Source organism: Papio anubis, chromosome 18, assembly GCF_008728515.1.
Source record: "Papio anubis isolate 15944 chromosome 18, Panubis1.0, whole genome shotgun sequence".
In the NCBI taxonomy this organism is placed as follows: domain Eukaryota; kingdom Metazoa; phylum Chordata; class Mammalia; order Primates; family Cercopithecidae; genus Papio; species Papio anubis.
The window spans coordinates 56,937,496-56,958,645 of record NC_044993.1 but is presented as its reverse complement, the minus strand read 5'-3'; the positions used below and the strand labels follow the sequence as shown (position 1 = coordinate 56,958,645).

The 21,150-nt window shown below is 46.3% G+C and overlaps 1 protein-coding gene across 2 annotated transcripts in view; it reads left to right on the top strand.

The window, feature by feature from the left end:
* XYLT1 (xylosyltransferase 1) overlaps window positions 1-21,150 on the top strand; it is a 370,892-nt gene that overhangs the window by 254,782 nt on the left and 94,960 nt on the right. For both annotated transcript variants that reach the window (XM_031658423.1, XM_031658422.1), the window contains 2 exons: window positions 18,484-18,656; window positions 20,821-21,023. In XM_031658423.1, coding sequence (XP_031514283.1) covers window positions 18,484-18,656; window positions 20,821-21,023 — 376 coding nt within the window. The remainder of the gene's footprint in view (window positions 1-18,483; window positions 18,657-20,820; window positions 21,024-21,150) is intronic.

Sequence of the window (21,150 nt, the reverse complement as noted above, 5' to 3'; positions counted from 1 at the left end):
ATTTCTCAAATAAATGGTAAGTCCATCCTGTCCACTGCTGTCTTCCCCCTCACCCCCCGCCCCCCTGCCACTGCCCCAGGGTATAGCACACTCACGGGCATTTATAATTATTCATCAGATGAACAAATGAATTTGTGCTGGCACATGCTTGGAAGGTATTTAAAAGTTTTTACAGTGATCTCAGGCTGTGCCTGTGGAGGACCTTACCGGTGGTAGGAGAGAAATTGAATGAGCTTGGACTATGCACATGGCTTAGACTTGGAGGGAGATGGGGGCTGGAGGAATTGCAAAATAACAATTTCCACATATTTGAGGGGTTGGTTTGCCACAGAAGCAGCAGCACTATCTTTGAAGACCAAATTAGGACCCATGGATGAAAGCTTCGAGCAGGCACATTTTGGAAGCGATAGCTCACAATCACTGCTGAGTGCAAGTGCTGCTATGTAAGCCACTGAGGCTTCCATCTTTGGAGGCATCTAAGAAAAATTACCCAGAGGCCCTGAATTACTTACTCAGTATGTTCTTGTCATTACCTTACAGAAGTCTTAAAACTACAGAAAAGCACCAAAGGAAAGTAAAAACACAAAAGTCCTCCCTGCTCCCCTCTCCCTACCCGAGTTTGCTTTTTTTTTTTTTTTTTTTTTTTTTTTTTTTTTGGTGTTTTGCCTTTTTTTGAGAGGAAGCCTCGCTCTGTCACTAGGCTGGAGTGTAGTGCTGCCATCTTGGCTCACTGCAACCTCCGCCTCCCGGGTTCAAGCAATTCTCCTGCCTCAGCCTCCCGAGTAGCTGGGACTACAGACGCACACCACCATGCCCAGCTCATTTTTGTATTTTTAGTAGAGATGGGGTTTCACCATGTTCGCCAGGCTGGTTTCGAACTCCTGACCCTGTGATCCACCTCTCGAAGTGCTGGGATTACAGGCGTGAACCCCTGCGCCTGGCCCCCCAACTTTTTTTTTTTTTTTTTATTCTTCAAAGTAAGACCCTCCCTGCCTTGAGACCTTGACACATGGTCTTATGGTCTTCCTTCCTTCCAAAGTGATATCTCTTCACCTGGCTCACTCTTCGTATTTCTTTTCTTTTTTTTTTTTTTTTTTTTTTGAAACAAAGTCTCGCTGTGTCATCCAGGTTGGAGTGCAGTGGCGCGATCTCGGCTCACTGCAAGCTCCCGAGTAGCTGGGACTACAGGCGCCCGCCACCATGCCCAGCTAATTTTTTGTATTTTTAGTAGAGACGGGGTTTCACCATGTTAGCCAGGATGGTCTCGATCTCCTGACCTCGTTCGTGATCCACCCACCTCGGCCTCCCAAAGTGCTGGGATTACAGGCATGAGCCACCGCGTCCGGCTCACTCTTCATGTTTCACAGCTCAGCTTCACTGTGGCTTCTTTGGAAAGGTCTGTAGACCTGGTTTGCATCAGATCACCTGACCCCATCTCTCTCCTCCCCTGGCCGCCTGTACTTTTCCTCCATTGCATCCATTATTTTGTAAAATATGTTGGTCTGTTTTCTCCATCCAACATCCACTGGACTATCAGCTCCTTGAAGACAGATTCAACATCGATGTTCATTTGGGCATTCTCAGTGGCTGGCAGGGTAGCTGCTCTGTGAACATTTGAGAAGGGAAGGAGGAGGGTGGGAGGAAGGAAAGAGAGAATACCTGTATTCACTGACAACGAAAAGATGTCAGGAGTACATTACTGAAAACAGAACGCGTATGACAAACCAGAACATATAGGATTATATATAATGTGAGTGCATAAAACTATTTGCAAAATGTTCTCTGAACGTTTCTTAACAATGGTGATATTTTGGCACTAATATCTGGGTTTCTTTTTTTTTTTTTTTTTTTACTTCATATTGTTCTGTATGCTTGGATTTTCTACAGTAGGTGTTACCTATGTAGACAGAGAAATCAAAGAAACAATCAGAAGCACCTAAGCAGTGAAGCTAGAACAGAGTTTGAAACAAGCTCCTCCTTGGTTTTGTCCCAGGAGCTACAGCTCCACGAGTCATGTGGTCTCCTTGTCTGTGTATCAGAGCCCTGGCCTGAGGCTGAGCCCAGCTCACACCATTGCAGGGAGATGGATCTATTAAGATCCCAGTGCATTTGAGGTGCTCGCTGTTACCCACTGTCGTGAACCCTGTGGCATGTGTGTTTCTATGTCCATTTATTTCTTCAACAGGAATTTACTGTGTGTTCCAAGTACCCCTGGCATTGTCACCAGACACTCTCCTAGGCCAAGTAAATGAGACACCATCCCTGCCCTCTAGGAGCAAAACCAGATGTTGTGTTGACTATTGCTGCTGGTTGCTATTGTGATCAACCAGAGATTTCATTAGCAGTAGGCTTGACGAAGAGAACCACTGTGCTTAGAGATGTAGTCTTTACCTTTCAAGAGGCAGGATGACAGAGCATCCTGGAATCGGTTTGCTTGGACTGACATCCTAGCTCCATTACTTCCTAGCCACTTGACCATGGGCAGATTATGCTCTCTCTGTCTGCCTCAGTTTCCCCATCTGTAAAATGAGAATGATAGCAGCACCTCATCGGTTTGCTGCAAGAACGATGATACGTGTACAGGGCTTGGCCGAGTGACCAGCGCAGAGTAAATCCTACCCACGTGAGCTTTTGTAATTATTCCTGTCTGCGTTATGTGACGTGACAGCATAAATGTGACAAATGGGAAACGATTTGGAGAAATGTCCCTTTTTTAGAAGAAGGCACCTGCAGAACATATTTATGGTTTATGATCAGGAGGCAGCGTTAATGGCCCATAATGTGATTACTATGAGGATTTTTATTAGGAAAATTCCAACCAATTTGGCATTAATTAATGTACTGTTAACTTTAGAGTGTTACTCACTTAATCCTTGGAGGGTTGGAGAAAATAAACCTGTTGTCAAAACCCTTACCCTGAGAAGTAAATAAGAGTTGTTCCCTCCTCGAGAAGCTTCATTTGTAATAAAAATAGATGAGTCGCTGCGTTTTTCCATGGCAGTGTTTATTGAGCCTGCAAGTCCCTTCCAGAGAGGAGAAAGGAAGACACAGATGAAAATGTCAAGCGACCGGAAGGCTCGTAGGAGAGCTTGCACACAGCAGCCTCTGGGTCGAGAGGGCAGGGAGTCCAGATAGAGCAGGCTTTCTGGACACAGCAAGAACAGAGCGCAGGATATGGGGGCTCCTGCCTCTCTTTCACTGCACACCGTGAAGCAAAGCATTCCATGCCACCCTACCTGGGAATTTCGAAATAGGTCCTGCCTGCCACCTACTCCTCAACCATGGTTAACAAGCCTATTGAAAGGGCTTGTTGCTCTCTTCCATTGCAGGCCTTAAGGTGGTACCCAAGACCCCGTGTGATGCCTCTGCTGTCTGCCCGTCTTCATCTTCTGTACTTCCTCTTGGCCTCAGTTGTAGCCACACTGGCCTTCCTGTATGTCTTCTCCTTACCGTACTATCATTCATGACAGGCCCTTTGCATATGCTGTTCCCTCTGCTTGGGAACACTTTTCCCTCTTCTCTTACCTAGTTAACTCTTCACTCAATCTGTCAATTGTAGCCTAAGGGGCACATCCCTGACCTCCTTGAGTTGTATAGTAGTCTGCCTGGGCTATCATTTAAAAAAAAATACCATAGACTGGGTGGCTTAAAAAACAGATATTTGTCTCCATTTTGGAAGCTACGAATCTGAGATCAGGGTGCCAGCATGATTGGGTTCTGGTGAGGGCGCTCTTCGTGGATTGCAGATGGCGGACATCTCACTGGGACCTCATGTGGCAGAGAGATAGCAAGGTCTCCGGTGTCTCTTCTCCTAAGAGTAAAAATCTCCTAAATCCAAGGCTCCACCCTTAGGACTCCATTTAACTTTTTTTTTTTTTTTTTTTTTTTTTGGTGGGACAGTCTTGTTTTGTCACCCAGGCTGGAGTGCAATGGCGCAACCACTGCCTCTGCAAGTGATTCTTCTGCCTCAGCCTGGAGTAGCTGGGATTACAGGCACCTACCACCGCGCCTGACTACTTTTTGTATTTTTAGTAGAGATGAGGTTTTACCATATTTGCCAGGCTGGTCTTCACCTCCTGACTTCAAGTGGTGCACCCATCTCGGCCTCCCAAAGTGCTGGGATTACAGGTGTGAGCTGCTGTGCTCGGCCCAACTTCATGTAACTTTAATCCCCTCCTTAAAGGCCACATCTCCAATACAGTCACAGGACGGGCTAGGGCTTCAACCTAAGAATGGTCAAGGTACACAATCCAGTCCTAGCAAATAGTATCTTTGGAAAAGGAAAGGATATCCTGGCACCAAAAAACAGAAGCAGAGGATTCGTGAGATTAAACGACATTTTGGCTTCATAGAAAGGGTGATTGGAGGAGCATAGAGGGAAATGAGGTTGGAAAGAGGAGAAGAGAAAATGTAGTTACTTGCAAGTCATTATTTAAGGCAATAATAATGATGGCCACCATTTCATTTTCTGCATACCACGTATTGGTCCTGGAGATATTTATGTGTTTATTATCTGTCTTCTTTCTCAGGAGAGGCTGCTTCTCATAAGCAAAAGCTCTTGTGGCATGTGCACGACTATTATTCACTCCCACAATGGTGCCTGCCTGGCATATCATAGGCATTCGTTCCGGTTACTTCTGCTAGGTAGCAAATCCTCCCAAACTTAGTGGCATAAAACACCATCACTTTTGATGCTCTTGGAGTCTATGGATCAGGAGTTTGGAAAGAGCACATAGGAGACGGGAAAGACATAATGCCCCAGGTTCAGAGCTACTGCTCTCTACTAGGCACTTCTCTGAGCACAATTCCATCCATCAATTCCTCCCTATGAAGGAGAGTCAATATGTATCCCTATTTTACTGATGATGAACTAGAATCTTTGAGAGGTTATATGGTTTGCCCGACCTCCCAGAGTTAATGGGGGAAGAGCCATGGTTTGAACGTAGATCTATTGGATTTCAAAACGGAACTTCTTTCCACTCTGCTACGTTGCCTTTCCAGAGTGGCTACCTTTGTTTGCCAAAAAGAGGGAGGCCATCTTGGCAGGGAGCCTTCTGCCTCCCAGGGAGATGAGTGGTTCTCAAGCAATAGCCATGCTGGTCCCCTAGGGGGCATCAGGAAATGCAAGTGAGGAGAGGCTGTTAGGGGGACTAGGGATTTCAATGCCTGTAATCATGGGATAACACCACTCAAAGAATTGTCTCTTCCCAAATGCCAGTAGTCCCTGTTGAGAAACACTGCTTGAGAAGGGAGGAGGATCTGTGAAATATTGATCTGTGCTGAAACCCTCTGAAAGGTTGCTCAAATGGCTAGGTGCGGCGGCTCATGCCTGTAATCCCAGCACTTTGGGAGGTTGAGGCGGGCAGATCACAAGGTCAGGTGTTCAAGACCAGCCTGGCCAACATAGTGAAACCCTGTCTCTACTAAAAATAAAAACAATTAGCCGGGCATGATGGCGGGTGCCTGTAATCCCAGGTACTCGGGAGGCTGGGGCAGGAGAACCGCTTGAGCCCAGGAGGCAGAGGTTGCAGTGAGCAGAGATTGCACTATTGCACTCCAGCCTGGGTGACAGTGCAAGACTCAGTCTCAAAAAGAGAGAGAGAGAGAAAAGAAAAGAAAAAGAAAGAAAGAAAAGAAAGAAGGAAGGAAGGAGAAAGAAAGAAAGAAGGAAAGAAAGAAAGGTTGCTGAAATACAGTAGAAGCTGTTTCCTTGCATGGTTTAGCTCAGGGGTTAAAAGTCCCCATTTTAGTGTCTAACAGATGGAGGGTTGAATCCCAGTTCTGCAGCATATTAGCTGGCTAGGTCAGGTAACCACATGGAGTCTTAATTTCCTTATCTGTAAAATGGGAATAGTCAGAATGCCTCCCCCAAAGGTCTGCTGTGAGGAGTAAATGAGGTAAGCTCTTGTATTCATTCTCCCATTGCTATAAAGAAATAATTTTTAAAGAAAGGAGGTTTAATTGGCTCTCAGTTCTGTGAGTTGTACAGGAAACACCAAGGCTTCTGTTTCTGGGGAGGCCCCAGGAAACTTACAATCGTGGTGGAAGGTAAAGGGGGATGTAGGTACGTCTTACAGGGCCGGAGCAAGAGCAAGACAGGGGAGGTGCCACACAGTTTTAAACAAGCAGATCTCTAGAGAACAGCATCAAAGGGTATGGTGCTAAACCATTCATGAAGGATCTACCCCCATGATCCAGTCGCCGCCTCCAACATTAGAGGGACCAGGCCCCACCTCCAACACTGTGGATTACAATTCAACATGAGATTTGTTTGGGGACACAGATCCAAACCATATCAAGTCTGTTAGAAAACGGTCAGCCCGGGGCTTGGCACACAGTGGCCACATTGCTATTATCATAATAGCACTTTCATCCTTGATGCACCGAAAAGGTAACATCAGCAGGATGGATAAGAGCTTGCAGGCCACAGCGCGGCATTTTCACAGATGATATGTAACAGGCCAAGTGACTGGGACCCAGCGAATTGCGGTGAAATGTACCATACGCCATCAATATCTATCCCACCAGTTTCCATTTATTGAGCAGTACATCATTAGAATATCCCAGGGCTCTGAACAATAAAATCAATAAGACGGTTCAGCCATGGGCTGTGGTTTAATAACTCCAGACTTGAATGGGGTGGGGGGGGAAATCAGTGAGCAGGAAAATGTCCTGAGTGCTTGGTCGGGGGTGGAGAGAGACATTTTCTCAGAGTGGGAGAAAAATAATGAATGAGGTAGCCTTCAGTCTCTGGTGGAGCGAGTGGCCATGAGCATTTGAGGCAACAGCCAAAGATGTGTTTGGGTAAAATTCTTTCCACCTCAAGAGATACATTTTTTAAAAGGTGGTTGAAAAGAAAAGGATCCAAAATGTGGTTCTCAACCCTGACTGCATGTCAGAATCACGGGGAGTTTCAAAAGAGTCCCAATACTTGTACCCACCAAACTAATTAAATTAGAATTTCTTGGGGTGGGGCCCAGGCTGAAGGTGTTTTTCTAAAACAAAGATGTTCGGATGATTTTAATGTGCAGCCAGGGTTAACAGCCACCGGCTTAGGCAAACATGAGCCTGTATCAGAATCACCTGAAGAGCTTATTGCAACACAGAGTCCTTGTCTCCCACTCCCAGAGTTCCTGAATCAGAAGGTTTGGGGTTGGGGCTGAAACTTACATTTCTAACAAATTCCTGGGTGTTGCTGAGGCTGCTCACCAGAGACCACATCTGGAGAGCTTGTCCTAGAGCAATGGTTCTCAACTGGGAGCAGTTTTGCCTCTCCACGCCCTACCCCCTGCCAGGGAGACACACGTCAATGAATGGAGACATTTTAGGTTTTGTCACAACTGGGTGAGTGCTACTGGCATCTAGTGGGTAGACCCAGGGATGCTGCTAAACATCCTACAGTGCACAGGACAGCCCCCTCCACAACAAGGAATTATCTGGCCCCGAATATCAATAGTGCCAAGGTTGAGAAATCTTGCTCTAGGGGAGATGATGGTTTTGAAGCCATTCTGAGAACATGATGCTTTGGTTCCCATCCAGCTTAGCATGAGAGCCTGAGTGAAGATGAGGATGCCAGATTCTTGCTAGCCAAAGCCTGGTCATAGAGCATGGTGTTTGACTTCAGAACAATGTGTATCCTAATTTCTTGTCCACCTCCTGGCTCTATGACCTTGGGCAAGTTCCTCACCCTCTCTGAGCCTGGGATGATTATCTATAAATGGGGATAATTTTCATTTGCAGCATTGTTACAAGAGGTAAAAGCCTCATGAATGAAGGAACCACATGAATGTTAAGTACTCAGCAAATTAGAGTAAGAATCCAAAGGACAGTGTTTCTCCACAGACCCCTGTCTCTCTAGCAGGAAGGTGCTGTCCCAAAAGCCCACCCCGGGAGACTCCTGACAAACCCTCCTGGGCTCCTAAAGCAAGTGGGAGCCCTAATCAAGGAAAATCAAATATTGTCTGGACCTTTGGGTCTTTGCAGGATGGATGGGACTGCCTGAGCATCCCCTTGCCCTTGGCCTTTACCTCCTCTCATTTGTTTAACAAACTCAGCACATCCTAGTTTGGAAGCAAAGCTCATGGAGTCTAATTAACATTCCCCAAGCTTCCTTCACATCCCTCCAGCCTTCACAATTCTGCCATATTCACATTCCACCTGCCCTATTATTCTTGTAATATTTTTACTGCAATAGACTCGCCTTTATGTAAGCACATTTTATTTTAAAAGTAATTTTGCATCACAGCCATAAGTGGAAATCTTGCTGTTACTTGCCATGAGGAGACAGCAACAATGCAAAGAAATCAGTGAAACAAAAACAATGGCATTCAGTGCTAGCCGGCACTCCTGTTACCTGCCAGAGATGCCAGTCCTGGGGGCAAGACTCTGCTTTTTGGAGAAGGAAGTTCAGTAGGGGAGTGCTGCTGAAGATTGTTTGCATTGACCTGAGACTTTGCTGGTGGAGTTCTCAGGAGAGGTGGGTAAGAAATGAAAAGGGATTCATAGTGCCCCTCTGACTCAATGCCTTTCGATGTCCTGAGTGAGCAGCACGTGAATCTTCTCTTGGGTAACTCTGACATCTCATTTAAGAACACACTGGGCAAGATGGCTCATACCTGTAATCCCAGCACTTTGGGAGGCTGAAGGGGGAGGATCACTTGAGCCCAGCAGTTCAAGATCAACCTGGGCAACACAGGGAGACCTTATCTCTACAAATAATTTTTTTTTAAGACAGAGTCTCGTTTTGTCACCCAGGCTGGAGTGCAATGGTGTGATCTTGGCTCACTGCAACCTCTGCCTCCCGGGTTCAAGCAATTCTGCTGCCTCAGCCTCCTAAGTAGCTGGGATTACAGGCGTGTGCCACCATGCCCAGCTAATTTTTGCATTTTTAGTAGAGACGGGGTTTCACCATATTGGGCAGGCTGGTCTCAAACTCTTGACCTTGTGATCGCCCACCTCGGCCTCCCAAAGTGCTGGGATTACAGGCATGAGCCACCGCGGCCATCCTACAAATAATTTTTTTAAAAAAATTAGGTGGGCATGGGATGCATGCCTCTGGTCCCAGCTACTCTGGAGGCTGAAGAGGGAGGAACACTTGAGCTCATGAGTTTGAAACCAGCCTGGGCAGCATAGGGAGACCCTGTCTCTACAAATAGATGTATATATATTTTTTTAATTAGCCAGGTGTGGTGGTGCATGCCTCTAGTCCCTACTCAGCAGGCTAAGGTAGGAGGATCTCTTGAGCCTGGAGTTTGAGAGTGCAGTGAGCCATGACCACATCACTGACCTCTAGCCTGGGCAACAGAGCAAGATCCTGTCTTACGAACTGGAAAAAAAATAAAAAATAAAAAACACACACACAAACAATCGCCATAGTCCTCAGGATCAGGTCCCTGTTCACCAGTCTCCAGCCATGTGATTACTTATAAGTTCAAGTGCGATGGGCGAGGTCCCTGGAGTCACATCACATGAGCTCCTCCACAATCAGTCTGTACAGCCTTATTTTGCCTCATTTATGGCTGTGCTTACAGCATCACTTGGAGGTGAGTTCTCTTTGACAGATGAGGAAACTGAGACATGAGAGGCAAAGTGACCTAATAAATAGTGGGGCTGGGATACAGACCCAGGCTAAGCCCCTCTGTGGAATAGCTGAGTTAGGAAGTGCTGGATGGGCTCCTAAAAACAAAACCTTACAAATAGTGACCTTATGATCCACCAGTTCCATTTCTGGGTATATACTCCAAAGAATGGAAACAGTGACTCAAACAGGTACTTGTACACCCACGTTCATAGCAGCGTTATTCATAACAGCCAAAAGGCGAAAGCCACTCAAGGGTTCATTGACAGATGAGTGGATCAGTTCTACTATATGCATTCAATGGAGTATTACTCGCCCTGAAAAAGGAATGAAATTCTGACATAGGCCACAGCATGGACAAACCTGGAGGACACTGCACCGGGTGAAAGGAGCTAGACACAAAAGGACAAATAATGTACGATGTCACTTACATGAGGTTCCTAGAGGATTCAAATTCAAAGAAGTAGAAAGTAGAACGGGGCTTTCCGGGGGCTGAAGGAGGGGAGAGTGGGAAGTTACTGTTGAATGGAAAGAAAGTTTCAGTTTTGCAAGATGAAGAGTTCTGGAGATGGATGGTGATAATAGTTGCACAATAGTGTAAGTATGTTTATTATACTAAACTGTAGACTTTAAAATGCTTAAAATAGGCCAGGTGTGGTGGCTCATGCCTGTAATCCCAACACTTTGGGAGGCCAAGGCGGGCTGATCACCTGAGGTCAGGAGTTTGAGACCAACCTGGCCAACATGGCAAAACCCCATCTCTACTAAAAATACAAAAAAAATTAGCCAGGCGTGGTGGCGGGCACCTGTAGTCTCAGCTCCTCAGGAGGCTGAGGCAGGAGAATCGCTTGAACCTGGGAGGCGGGGGTTGCAGTGAGCCGAGATCGTGCCACAGCGCTCCAGCTTGGGCGACAGAGTGAGACTCCATCTCAAACAAACAAAAGAAGGCTAAAATGGTAAATTACATGTTGTACATACAAAGCATCCCTAATTCAAACATCCAAAATCTGAAGTACTCCGAAATCCAAAACATTTTGGACACATAATGCTACAAGTGGAAAATTCTATGCATAGATACTTAATGCAAACTTTGATTAATGCACACAATTATTTAAAATATTGTATAAAATTACCTTCGGGCTATGTGTATAACATGTATATGAAACGGAAATGAATTTTGTGTTCAGGCTTGGGTCCCTTCCCCAAAACATCTCATTACATATACACAAATACTTCAAAATCTGAAAAAGTTCAAAATGGAAACACTTCTGGGTCCAGGCATTTCATGTAAGGGATACTCAGCATGTATTATCTTGGGCTACAGCTTTTTTTTTTTTTAAAGGAGAATTGCGGGATGTTCAGAGGGGCTGTGACAGGGAACTCAAAGAAGGGATGGGGGCCGGGCACAGTATCTCACACCTATAACAACAGCACTTTAGGAGGCCGAGGAAGGGAGGATTGCTTGAGCCCAGGAGTTTGAGACCAGTCTGGACAGCATAGCAAGGCACTATCTCTACAAAACATTTAAAAATTAGCCCACATGGTGGTGATCACCTGTAGTCCCAGCTACTTGGGAGGCTGAGGTAGGAGGATCCCTTGAGCCCGGAAATTGGAGGTGACAGGGACCTATGATGATGCCACTGCACTCCAGCCTGGATTATAAAGCAAGACTCCATCTCTGAAAAAAAGAAAAAAAAGTAGTTAAAAATATGTTTTAAATGAAGGGATGGGGAAGAGAGGGAGGGCTCCCCAACGAAGGGTCATTTGTGCTGAGACCTGATGGGTACTGGCCTGGCCACTTTCACCTTTGGACCTGTGTTCTTTCAGCTCCCTCTGTGGACCCCATGACCCCCAGTTCATGTCCTCTCCGCCCCTCTCTTCTCATTAAGCTGGGCAGGAGAGGACCTGGTGGCCCTGCATGAGCAGCAGCTGCAGTGTGCAAAGCAGTTCTGGGCCGCTGACTGATTCCTCCCAGCGGGGCTTGGTGCTGCTAGGCAAGGGTCTGCAGACCACTGAAAAGCCTCGAGGAAAAGTGGGGGCACCTAGCCCCCAGCCAGTTTGCTGGATGAGAGGAGACAGCCATGGGCAACCTCTCAGGCCTGAGTCTTCAACTTCGCCCCCACCCGGCACCCACCAGCAGGACCCTGTATGTGGATGAAGCTGTCTGGCTAAATCTGTCAGTCAGAAATCATTCATTGAGGCGTCTCCCCCAAACTTAGCTCTGTGCCAAGTCCAGAGGCAAGGCTGGCATCCTACAAAAGATAAGAGCATGACCTTGGCTCGTAGGGGACAAACTGACAGCTATCAAGAAAACCAACCTGGGCCAGGCACCGTGGCTCACGCCTGTAATCCCAGCACTGTGGGAGGCTGAGACAGTTAGATCACCCAAGGTCAGGAGTTCAAGACCAGCCCAGCCAACATGGTGAAACTCTGTCTCTATCAAAAATACAAAAAATTTACCCAGGCATGGTGGCAGGCGCCTGTAATCCCACCTACTCAGGGGGCTGAGGCAGGAGAATTGCTTGAACCGGGGAGGCAGAGGTTGCAGTGAGCCAAGATTGCACCGTTGCATTCCAGCCTAGGTGACAAGAGTGAAAGTCTGTCTCAAAAAAGTAAATAAAAGAGAAAAGAAAATCAACCTGACTCTCAAGGGAGTACAGTTCTCTAGGTGACAATGCCAACTCCTGGATCGGGTTAGAATTCCAGACGATCCAGAAATTTCATCTCCCTCATTTGGTAAAATATGGATTTTGGAGTCTGGGAGACCCAAGTGGTGGTCTCCATTCTCACGCTAACTCCTAACGTGGCACCTGCCTCCTGAGACCTTGGGACAGTTAAGTAATGAGATCACATTTGGATAGTGCTTAGGCCATAATGAGTGTTTATTTTTGATTTATTTACTTTTAGAGACAGGGTCTCACTCTGTCACCCAGGCCGGAGTGTAGTGACACCTTCGTAGCTCACTGCAGCCTCGAACTCCTGGGCTCAAGCAGTCCTCCTGCCTCAGCCTCCAGGGTAGCTGGGATTACAGACGCAAGCCACCCTGCCCAGCATAATGAGTATTTCACATGCATCTGATAGCGTTACTAGTCTATGAGAGTCTACAGGACCAAGGAAATAAATTGATTTGCCCAGGCCCCCATGGCTGGTTCATAGCAGAAGCAGGAATTTGAACCTACCTCGTTGCTCTTTATCCAGTACTCTTGTCACCACACCCCACCACCTTTTCTAAGCCCATTGAGAGCAGGGGATTCTTTCTGGGCACCAGACAGCTCTCAAGTTTAATCACCAGAAAACCTCTTTTGAAATTTCCCACTAGGAAAAAGGCATCTCCCACCCAGATCTCACAAAGAACCTTGAGCGTGCAGGCTTTCTCCCCCAGTAAGACTAATCCCACTCCCCTGCAACGCACCTGCTGCTGCTGTGAAGCGTTTCCTCATCTGTGATCATGAGTCACCCTGGAACCCAGCGGGTCAGAGACAGACTGCTCTTCCCACTTTATAAACGAAGAACTGACAATCAGAGAGGGCCGCTGTCTTTCCTGAGTCCACACGGTGCAAGGTTACATTCTAGACCCCATCTCGGAATCCCAGTCACACCTTCCCAGGCAGCATAGAAGCTGGGCTCCAGCTGGGAGCTTCCTAACCCAAGCCCCATTTGTATATAACCTTGTTTCCATGTCTCTTAAGTTCCCAAGACCCAACTAACCCTCTTAGTTGGAAGCAAGTCAGAAAGTGGCCCTTGCAGCAACCGGAAGTAGCCCTTTCAGAGTATAAATAGAATCGAGGGCTTTGTTGGTAGAATAACTATTCCAGTCAAGCAGCTCCTTCACATTTGTTATTACTTGTGGTCTGGGCAGACGCTGCAGAGGGAAATTCCGGTCGTAGATGTTTATTTGCAAGCAGCAGGCTCTAGAGTACACACAGCCCTAGGAGCCAGTGCAGCCTTGAGGTAGAACTCTGGAGCTGGGCCTGTTGGTTAAATCCTGGTCATTGTGGATGAGCAGCCACAAAGAAATGATGGCTATGACAGTATAATTTATTGAGCATTTACTAGATGGCAGGCACTGTGCTCTCTCCTGGATGTGAATGTCCATGTGAGGTGGATTCTGTGATTATACATACCCATTTTACAGATGAGAATACTAAGGTTTGGAGAGATTACATAGCAAGTCCAAGGTCATTCACATCTGCCTGACCACAGGTCATGTTCTAAACCCCTGCACCTTGCTTTGTGCTCCCAAATCATTATTGCAGGACACCGCTAATATCTTTGCCAGCACCACAACATTGGAACAGCCTTTTGACCCCTGCAAAGCACCTTCATCTCTGCTATGTCTTTAGAGCCCAAGGATTACATAGTCCTTGTTTGACCCACAGCGCTGCTAAGAAGTAGGGAGTTTGAGTAACGGAACTAACACAGCACAGCTATCTACTGGGGGAGCTCTCCGGGACCCCCCCATCCTCACCCTTCACACCTGCACTGCAAAAATATACTTGCTATTCTCTCCCGATAAACCTGGCTTGTTAACATTCATCTGAAGTCAGCTTCTCCTGCTGCCTCTAATCACTCTGATTTTTCCACTTATTTTCTGTTTTGTGCCATGGGAATCTGATCACATTGTTAAATTCTTTTTTTTTTTTTTTTCAGCTGGACACTATTTGGGTTTTGGTCTTTCAAAGAGTTCCATGTTCATAAAGACCCACATAGCTCTGACCACGTGTCATTGTTATCTGTCCTGCAGCTGAAAGCTGACACATTTCCTCTAGGGACGGATTTTCTTCTTTTTGAAATGAGGACAGTTTGATTGAACATGGTGACCATGACAGGGCTCTGGGATCACAGACTCACTCCATTCTCAGCTCAGCTACTTTATAACTGGGACCTCTCCAAGCCTCAGCTTCCTCGTGCCTACAGTAGAAAGATAATAACTCTGTTTTCATAGCAGTTTTGATAGAAGTGAATAAAATCATGCACAGAAATTGCTTAACACATAGTAGGCACTCAGTAAATGGTTGATCTTTCTCCTGACTCGCTCTCTTCCCCGTCTGCCCCCCATCCCCATCTCCATTTCTCCTTCTCTGCATGTCTCCTTTCTTTAGATATTTTTGTTCCTTCCCACCCACCCCTTCCCCAGAATAGCTGTACTCAGAAGAGCTCTGGATTTTTTATTCCCCGTTCTCTTTGCAGCTCCCCAGACTAACTGTCTGACCCAAAGATGACTTTATATTTGAGCCAATGGAGTTCTCTTGCTGGAGTGATTTGTCTTTGATTTCACAGGACTCCTCCCTTTCTCCAAAAGAAAAGCATCCATGTCTGTGTCTGTCTGTCTGTAAATCAGTTCTGCCTTTTAGAACCCTAAAGAGAAGTTGCAAAAGTCCTCAGCATCAACATCCAAGCCCTTTTTAAAGACCAGCATAGAGTCCTTACACCTATCCTCTATATCCCAAATCTCCACTTCCGCAGAGAGCAAGTGGAAGTATCAGGGCTGGCTTTGGACTCCGCAACACTCAGCTTCCCTTTTAACCTCTGTCCTCACTCACTGTGTGACCTGGGAAACATAATGACCTCTCTGAGCCTCAGAGGATGATAATGCATTCTTCACAGGGTCAAATAACAGTGAATGCATAGGAGGCACTTAAGAAACAGAAGCTCCTCTGGATCACAGCAGCCACTCTTCTTCAGAACACATTCATTTATTTGCTCATTCAAAAACTATGGCAAAAGATGTTCATGGCTACAGGGAAAAGCAAGGGTTAATCTCAGAGGCCCCATACACCTTAAGTGGATGGATGGTGTTTGGGATGATAAGCTCTCGGGGGCTTTGCTGGTTGCATAGTTGGAGGGTTTGCTGTATGCTTGGATAGATGAATGGTTAGATATGGATGAGTGGACAGATGAATAGCTAGATTATGATGGATGAATAAATGGATGGATGAATGGATGGATGGGTGGAGCAAAGGATGAATGGTTGGATTTGGATGGATGAATAAATGCATAAATGAATGGGTGGATGGGTGGAGGGATGGATGGACAGATAAGTGGTTGGATTTGGATGGATGAAAAAATGGATGAATGAATGAGTGGATGGGTGGAGGGATGGATGAATGGGTGGATAGATGGATGGACAGATAAGTGGTTGGATTTGGATGAATGGGTGGAATGGTGGGTGAATGGATAAGTGGTTGGATTTCGATCGATGAATAAATGGATGAATGAATGGGTGGATGGGTGGAAGGATAGATGGATGGATGAAAAGATACAGCCTTATTAATCACCTAGAATCAGCATCTCATCTAATACAGAAATACTGGAATACCTGTTAGTCCTTAAGTGCATGCCTACCTGCCTGCAATAACTAACTTACGAAGTATTTGGTTAGCAACAAGCAACTAAAAGCAATTGTTAGAAACTTTTCCTTCCAAACTCTAGGTATGATAATGTGGTGTATATTAGTGGTTCAGGGCATGATCTTTGGAATCAGACCTGTGTTTGAATCTCAGCTTAACTAATTAAAGCAGTGTGACCTTGAGCCAATCCCTTGGCCTCTTCTAAGCTGTGGTTTCCTCATTTGGAAAGCGGGGATAATAGCATTACTTTGTAAGGTCATTACAAGGATTAAATTATCTAATGAATGTCAAGGGCTGGTCAATGCTCAATAAAAGGTATTGTTATTTTACTGATCCGAAATGTGCCTTCTTGTAACTTTTGTTTCACCCAGAACCAGATGTGTGTCAGATACTGTTCAAGTGTTGCAGATTCTATGGTAAACAAGGCCAAAATAGCCGCTCATCTCTTGGAGCTAATGTTCTAGTGGTGTGTTCAGATAATAAGCAAGTAAACAGATAAACAATTGCAGACAGTGTTACATGCTATGCAGAAAGTTGAAATCGGGTGAGGTGAAAGAGAATAAAAGAGGTGGTGGTGAGTCCCTTTTTTGGACTGTGAACTAATGAAGATGCAGTCATGCAGAGATCTGGGGAGAAGGTGTTCCAGGTCACAGGAAGCCAGGGAGAAGGTCCTAAGGCAGAAATGAGCTTGTTCGAGGAAGAGAAGGAAGACCAGGGGACAAGATGGAATGTGAGACCCACCAATCAAGGGCTGAGAGATCTGAGTAGTTAGATCACACCAGCCGTAGAGGCTGTGTAGTGTGATTTGGACATTATCTACGTCAATCTCGTCCTGTCTCCTGGAACTACGTAGAAAGAACCTCGTTCATTCAGCAACCATTCCGCCTTCTGATGACAGCTTAGACTCCCGATGTCCTAATCCCCCAGCCCCACAGTCTCCATCTCAGTTCTCCGGGTTTAGATGCTGGGACGCTTGCAGCTACTACCCTGACAATGTCCTGGGTCCCATAAACCCAGAACTCGTAAGAAATTGGGTTGGACCCAAGCGAAATCAGGCTGAGGAAAGCTAGGAGATTTCTAGTTGAGATTTTAATAAACTCAACTAGAAAGTTCTTTTTATCTGAAGCAAGGGAAAGAAAGAGAGGAGTCTTTAGGGCTAATTTTCGAAATAAAAGATGTCTGGGACTATTTATCCAAGTGGATGTGGTATAGGATTGGATTTAAAAGAACATGATAGATGACAGTGCGTGATCTGTAGGCTTACTATTGCAGGAGCTTAAGGCAGGCCACAGGCACCTGGACCCTCATCCCCACTTGGCAACATACTCCATGTTAGTTTTCTTCTCAGGCAACCTGTCTCCATGTGGGAACAGAAAGGCTCATAGAATCTTCTAGTCTCCTGTGTAACAGAGAAAGACCCTCTCACCGGGCACAGTGGCTCACGTCTGTAATCCCAGCGCTTTGGGAGGCCAAGGTGGGCAGATCACCTGAGGTCAGGAGTTCGAGACCAGCCTGGCCAACATGATGAAACCCCATCTCTACTAAGAATACAAAAAAATAGCTAGGCATGGTGTTGCGTGCCTGTAGTCCCAGCTACTCAGGAGGCTCAGGCAGGAAAATCGCTTGAACCTGAGAGGTAGAGGCTGCAATGAGCCGAGATCGCACCACTGCACTGCAGCCTGGGTAACAGAGCAAGACTCTGTCTCAAAAAAAAAAAAAAAAAAAAAAAAAAACAGAGACAACCTCTCTTATGCAGTAGTTCTAACAAACGTCTAGCATTCTGTCTTATTGGTTAATTAACTTGGTTGAGACATATGTTCATCTCTAAATAATACTGTGGCTATGGAGAGTCAGCGTTCCCATTGGCCAGGCCTAAGCTATAGGTCCACCCCGGAAATAGACGATGGAGTTAGGTCTTCCCCACCCATATGGACTGAGAATAGAGGAGAGGATGATGATGCCGCAAAAGGTATTGGATGATGAAGCTTCAGTTATGCAAGATGAGTAAATGTAAAGATCCTGCTGTACAACATTGTACTAATAGGCAGCAGTACTGTAGTGTACGCTTAAACATTTGTTAAGAGGGTAGATTTCATGCTATCTGTTCTTACCACCATTAAAACAAACAATATATTGGATGCTATTAGAAGAAGGGAGAATGAATTCTTGACAGGCAGAAACAACACATGTATCTTACATTCACTAACTCAAAATTAACTGCTTCTTCCTCTGTGATTCAGAGATACATCTCATAGCTCTCACCTCCTCCTGCCTTGTTCAGTAGCTAAATATGTGTCCATGTGTCGCTTCCAGCCTTTTTAAGCTCCTCAGGATGGAAACTGTGTCGTAACAACCCCAGGGTCCCCAAACCCCTTTTGTGCCTGACAGTGTGAGAATCTAAGACGTGCTTAGTGGCATTGAATTATGTTTTAGGGCTCAATTTGATGACCGTGCCCCTAAAATAGGCCCCAAAAGAAGCACCAGAGAAACTTCCTGCCCCTGCAAAGGATAACAGAGCCTCACTTTCTCCTCTCTGGTCTCTTGGATTTTCCCTAGGTAAAGCCAACAAGAACGTGCAGTGGGATGAGGACTCTGTGGAGTACATGCCGGCCAACCCGGTCAGAATCGCCTTTGTCCTGGTGGTCCACGGCCGCGCCTCTCGGCAGTTGCAGCGCATGTTCAAGGCCATCTACCACAAAGACCACTTCTACTACATCCACGTGGACAAGGTGAGAGGCCCCTGTGATCGCCCCTTGCTGGGCTTCCTTCAGGGTCTATCGGTCCCTCTCTGATACCCTCCTTCCGCATCGCTAGTCCGGGCTGCCTGCTTTCAGAAAAGGCTTGGAAGCTGACCAGCTGCCTCTCCACAGAGCGTGTGGTCCTAGAGTGCTATCTCTCTGTGTGTGTTGGTTTCAAAGTTCCCAGCTGTGACTTACAGTTTTGTCCATAAATGCTGTTTTGGGGGTTTTATTTTTTATTTATTTATTTATTTTGAGACAGAATCTCGCTCTGTCGCCAGGCTGGAGTGCAGTGGCGTGATCTCTACTCACTGCAACCTCTGCCTCCCAGGTTCACGCGATTCTCCTGCCTCAGCCTCCCAAGTAGCTGGGACTACAGATGCATGCCACGATGCCCAGCTAATTTTTGTATTTTTAGTAGAGATAGGGTTTTACCATGTTGGCCAGGATGGTCTCGATCGCTTGACCTCGTGATCTGCCCGCCTTGGCCTCCCAAAGTGGTGGGATTACAGGTGTGAGCCACCGTGCCCGGCCCACAAATGCTGTTTCTTACCTCTCCCTTCTGCCCATTGCCCTCTGCCTGCCTCTCACATACTTTGTGGGAATAGCTTACCTGTATTAGTCCATTTTCATGCTGCTGATAAAGACATACCCAAGACTGAGTAATTTATAAAGAAAGATGTTAAATGGACTCACAGTTCTAAGTGGCTGGGGAAGCCTCACAATCATGGCGAAAGGCATGTCTTATATGGCGGCAGCAAGAGAGAAAAATGAGACCCTAGCAAAAGCGTATCCCCTTATCAAACCATCAGATCTCATGAGACTTATTCACTACCACGAGAACAATATGGGGGAAACCACCCCCGTGATTCAATTATCTTCCACGTGATCCCTCCCATAACATGTGGGAATTATGGGAGCTACAATTCAAGATTAGACTTGGGTGGGGACACAGCCAAAGCATATCGCTATCCCAGGAGTGGGTACACTTTTTCTATAGAAGGCAAGATAGTACATATTTTAGGTATTGCAGGGCACATACTCTCTGTCACAGCTACTCAGCACTGCCCTTGTGCTAAAGCAGCCAAGGAGAACATGTCAACAAATGAGCATGGGTATGTACCAATAAAACTTTATTAACAAAAACCTGCATCAGCCCTGCTGATCCTGAGCTACCTTGTCCCTGAGGTTTCTATTGGTGACACAATTATGCCTTTAGTCAAGAAGGCAAAGGGGGATGTCTTGTCCAAAAGACTGGCTTCTAGCAGACCTGTGAGAGGATAATGGAGGAGCAATGAGTAGGAAGGGGGACAGGAAACAGAAATTCTGCCTCTGAAATATACATGGGTTTAGATAGAGCCATATTTCCCAGCTTATCTTCCTCAGGCCCCATGCAGCTGTCATGTATAAGAATGCAAAGTTGGCTGGGTGCAGTGGCTCATGCCTGTCATCCCAGCACTTTGGGAGACCGAGGTGGACGGATCACCCAAGGTTAGGAGTTCCAGACCAGACTTTCCAACATGGTGAAGCCCCATCTCTACTAAAAATACAAAACTTAGCTGGGTGTGGTGGTGCACACTTGTAATCCCAGCTACTCGGGAAGCTGAGGCAGAAGAATTGCTTGAACTTAGGAGGTGTAGGTTGCAGTGAGCTGAGATGGCACCATTTCGCTCCAGCCCGGGTGACGGAGCGAGACTCTGTCTAAATAAATAAATAAATAAATAAATAAATAAATAAAGCAAGACTCTGTCTCAAAAAGAAAATCAATAAAATAAAATTTTAAAAAATGCGAGACTCTGTCTAAATAAATAAATAAATAAAGCAAGACTCTGTCTCAAAAAATAAATCAATAAAATAAAATTTTAAAAAATGTGAAGTCCTGGGCACCACCAGCCCAAGCCTAGTGAACCGTTAGCTCAGAAGTGGGGCCAGGGAATCTGCATCTCAAATGGCTAATTTGAAATGTAAAAAATAATACAAGTTTGAATTGCAATACAGAAAGACACCCCAGTTCAGGATCATTTACTTGGCAAAGGCCACTGTCCTCAGAAGTACCCAACCAGGAGGGAAGAGACAGAGAGGGGATGGGGTGAGGGGCATGCCTGGGTGTTTTCTAGGCCACTGAATGTCATCACCCTTTCTCTTCTGGGAAAAGCGCTCTAATTACCTGCATCGACAAGTGCTCCAGGTCTCCAGGCAGTACAGCAATGTCCGCGTCACCCCCTGGAGAATGGCCACCATCTGGGGGGGAGCCAGCCTCCTCTCCACCTACCTGCAAAGCATGCGGGACCTCCTGGAGATGACCGACTGGCCCTGGGACTTCTTCATCAACCTCAGTGCGGCCGACTACCCCATCAGGTAAGGCGGCTAAGGGCCCCAAACCAGCCTCGTCTGACGTCCTGCTCTGGCTGGTCTTGGCTGGGAACCCATGAGGCAGAAGCAGACCGACGCGTAGTCTCCAGAGGATCTCTCAGGATAGGATTCT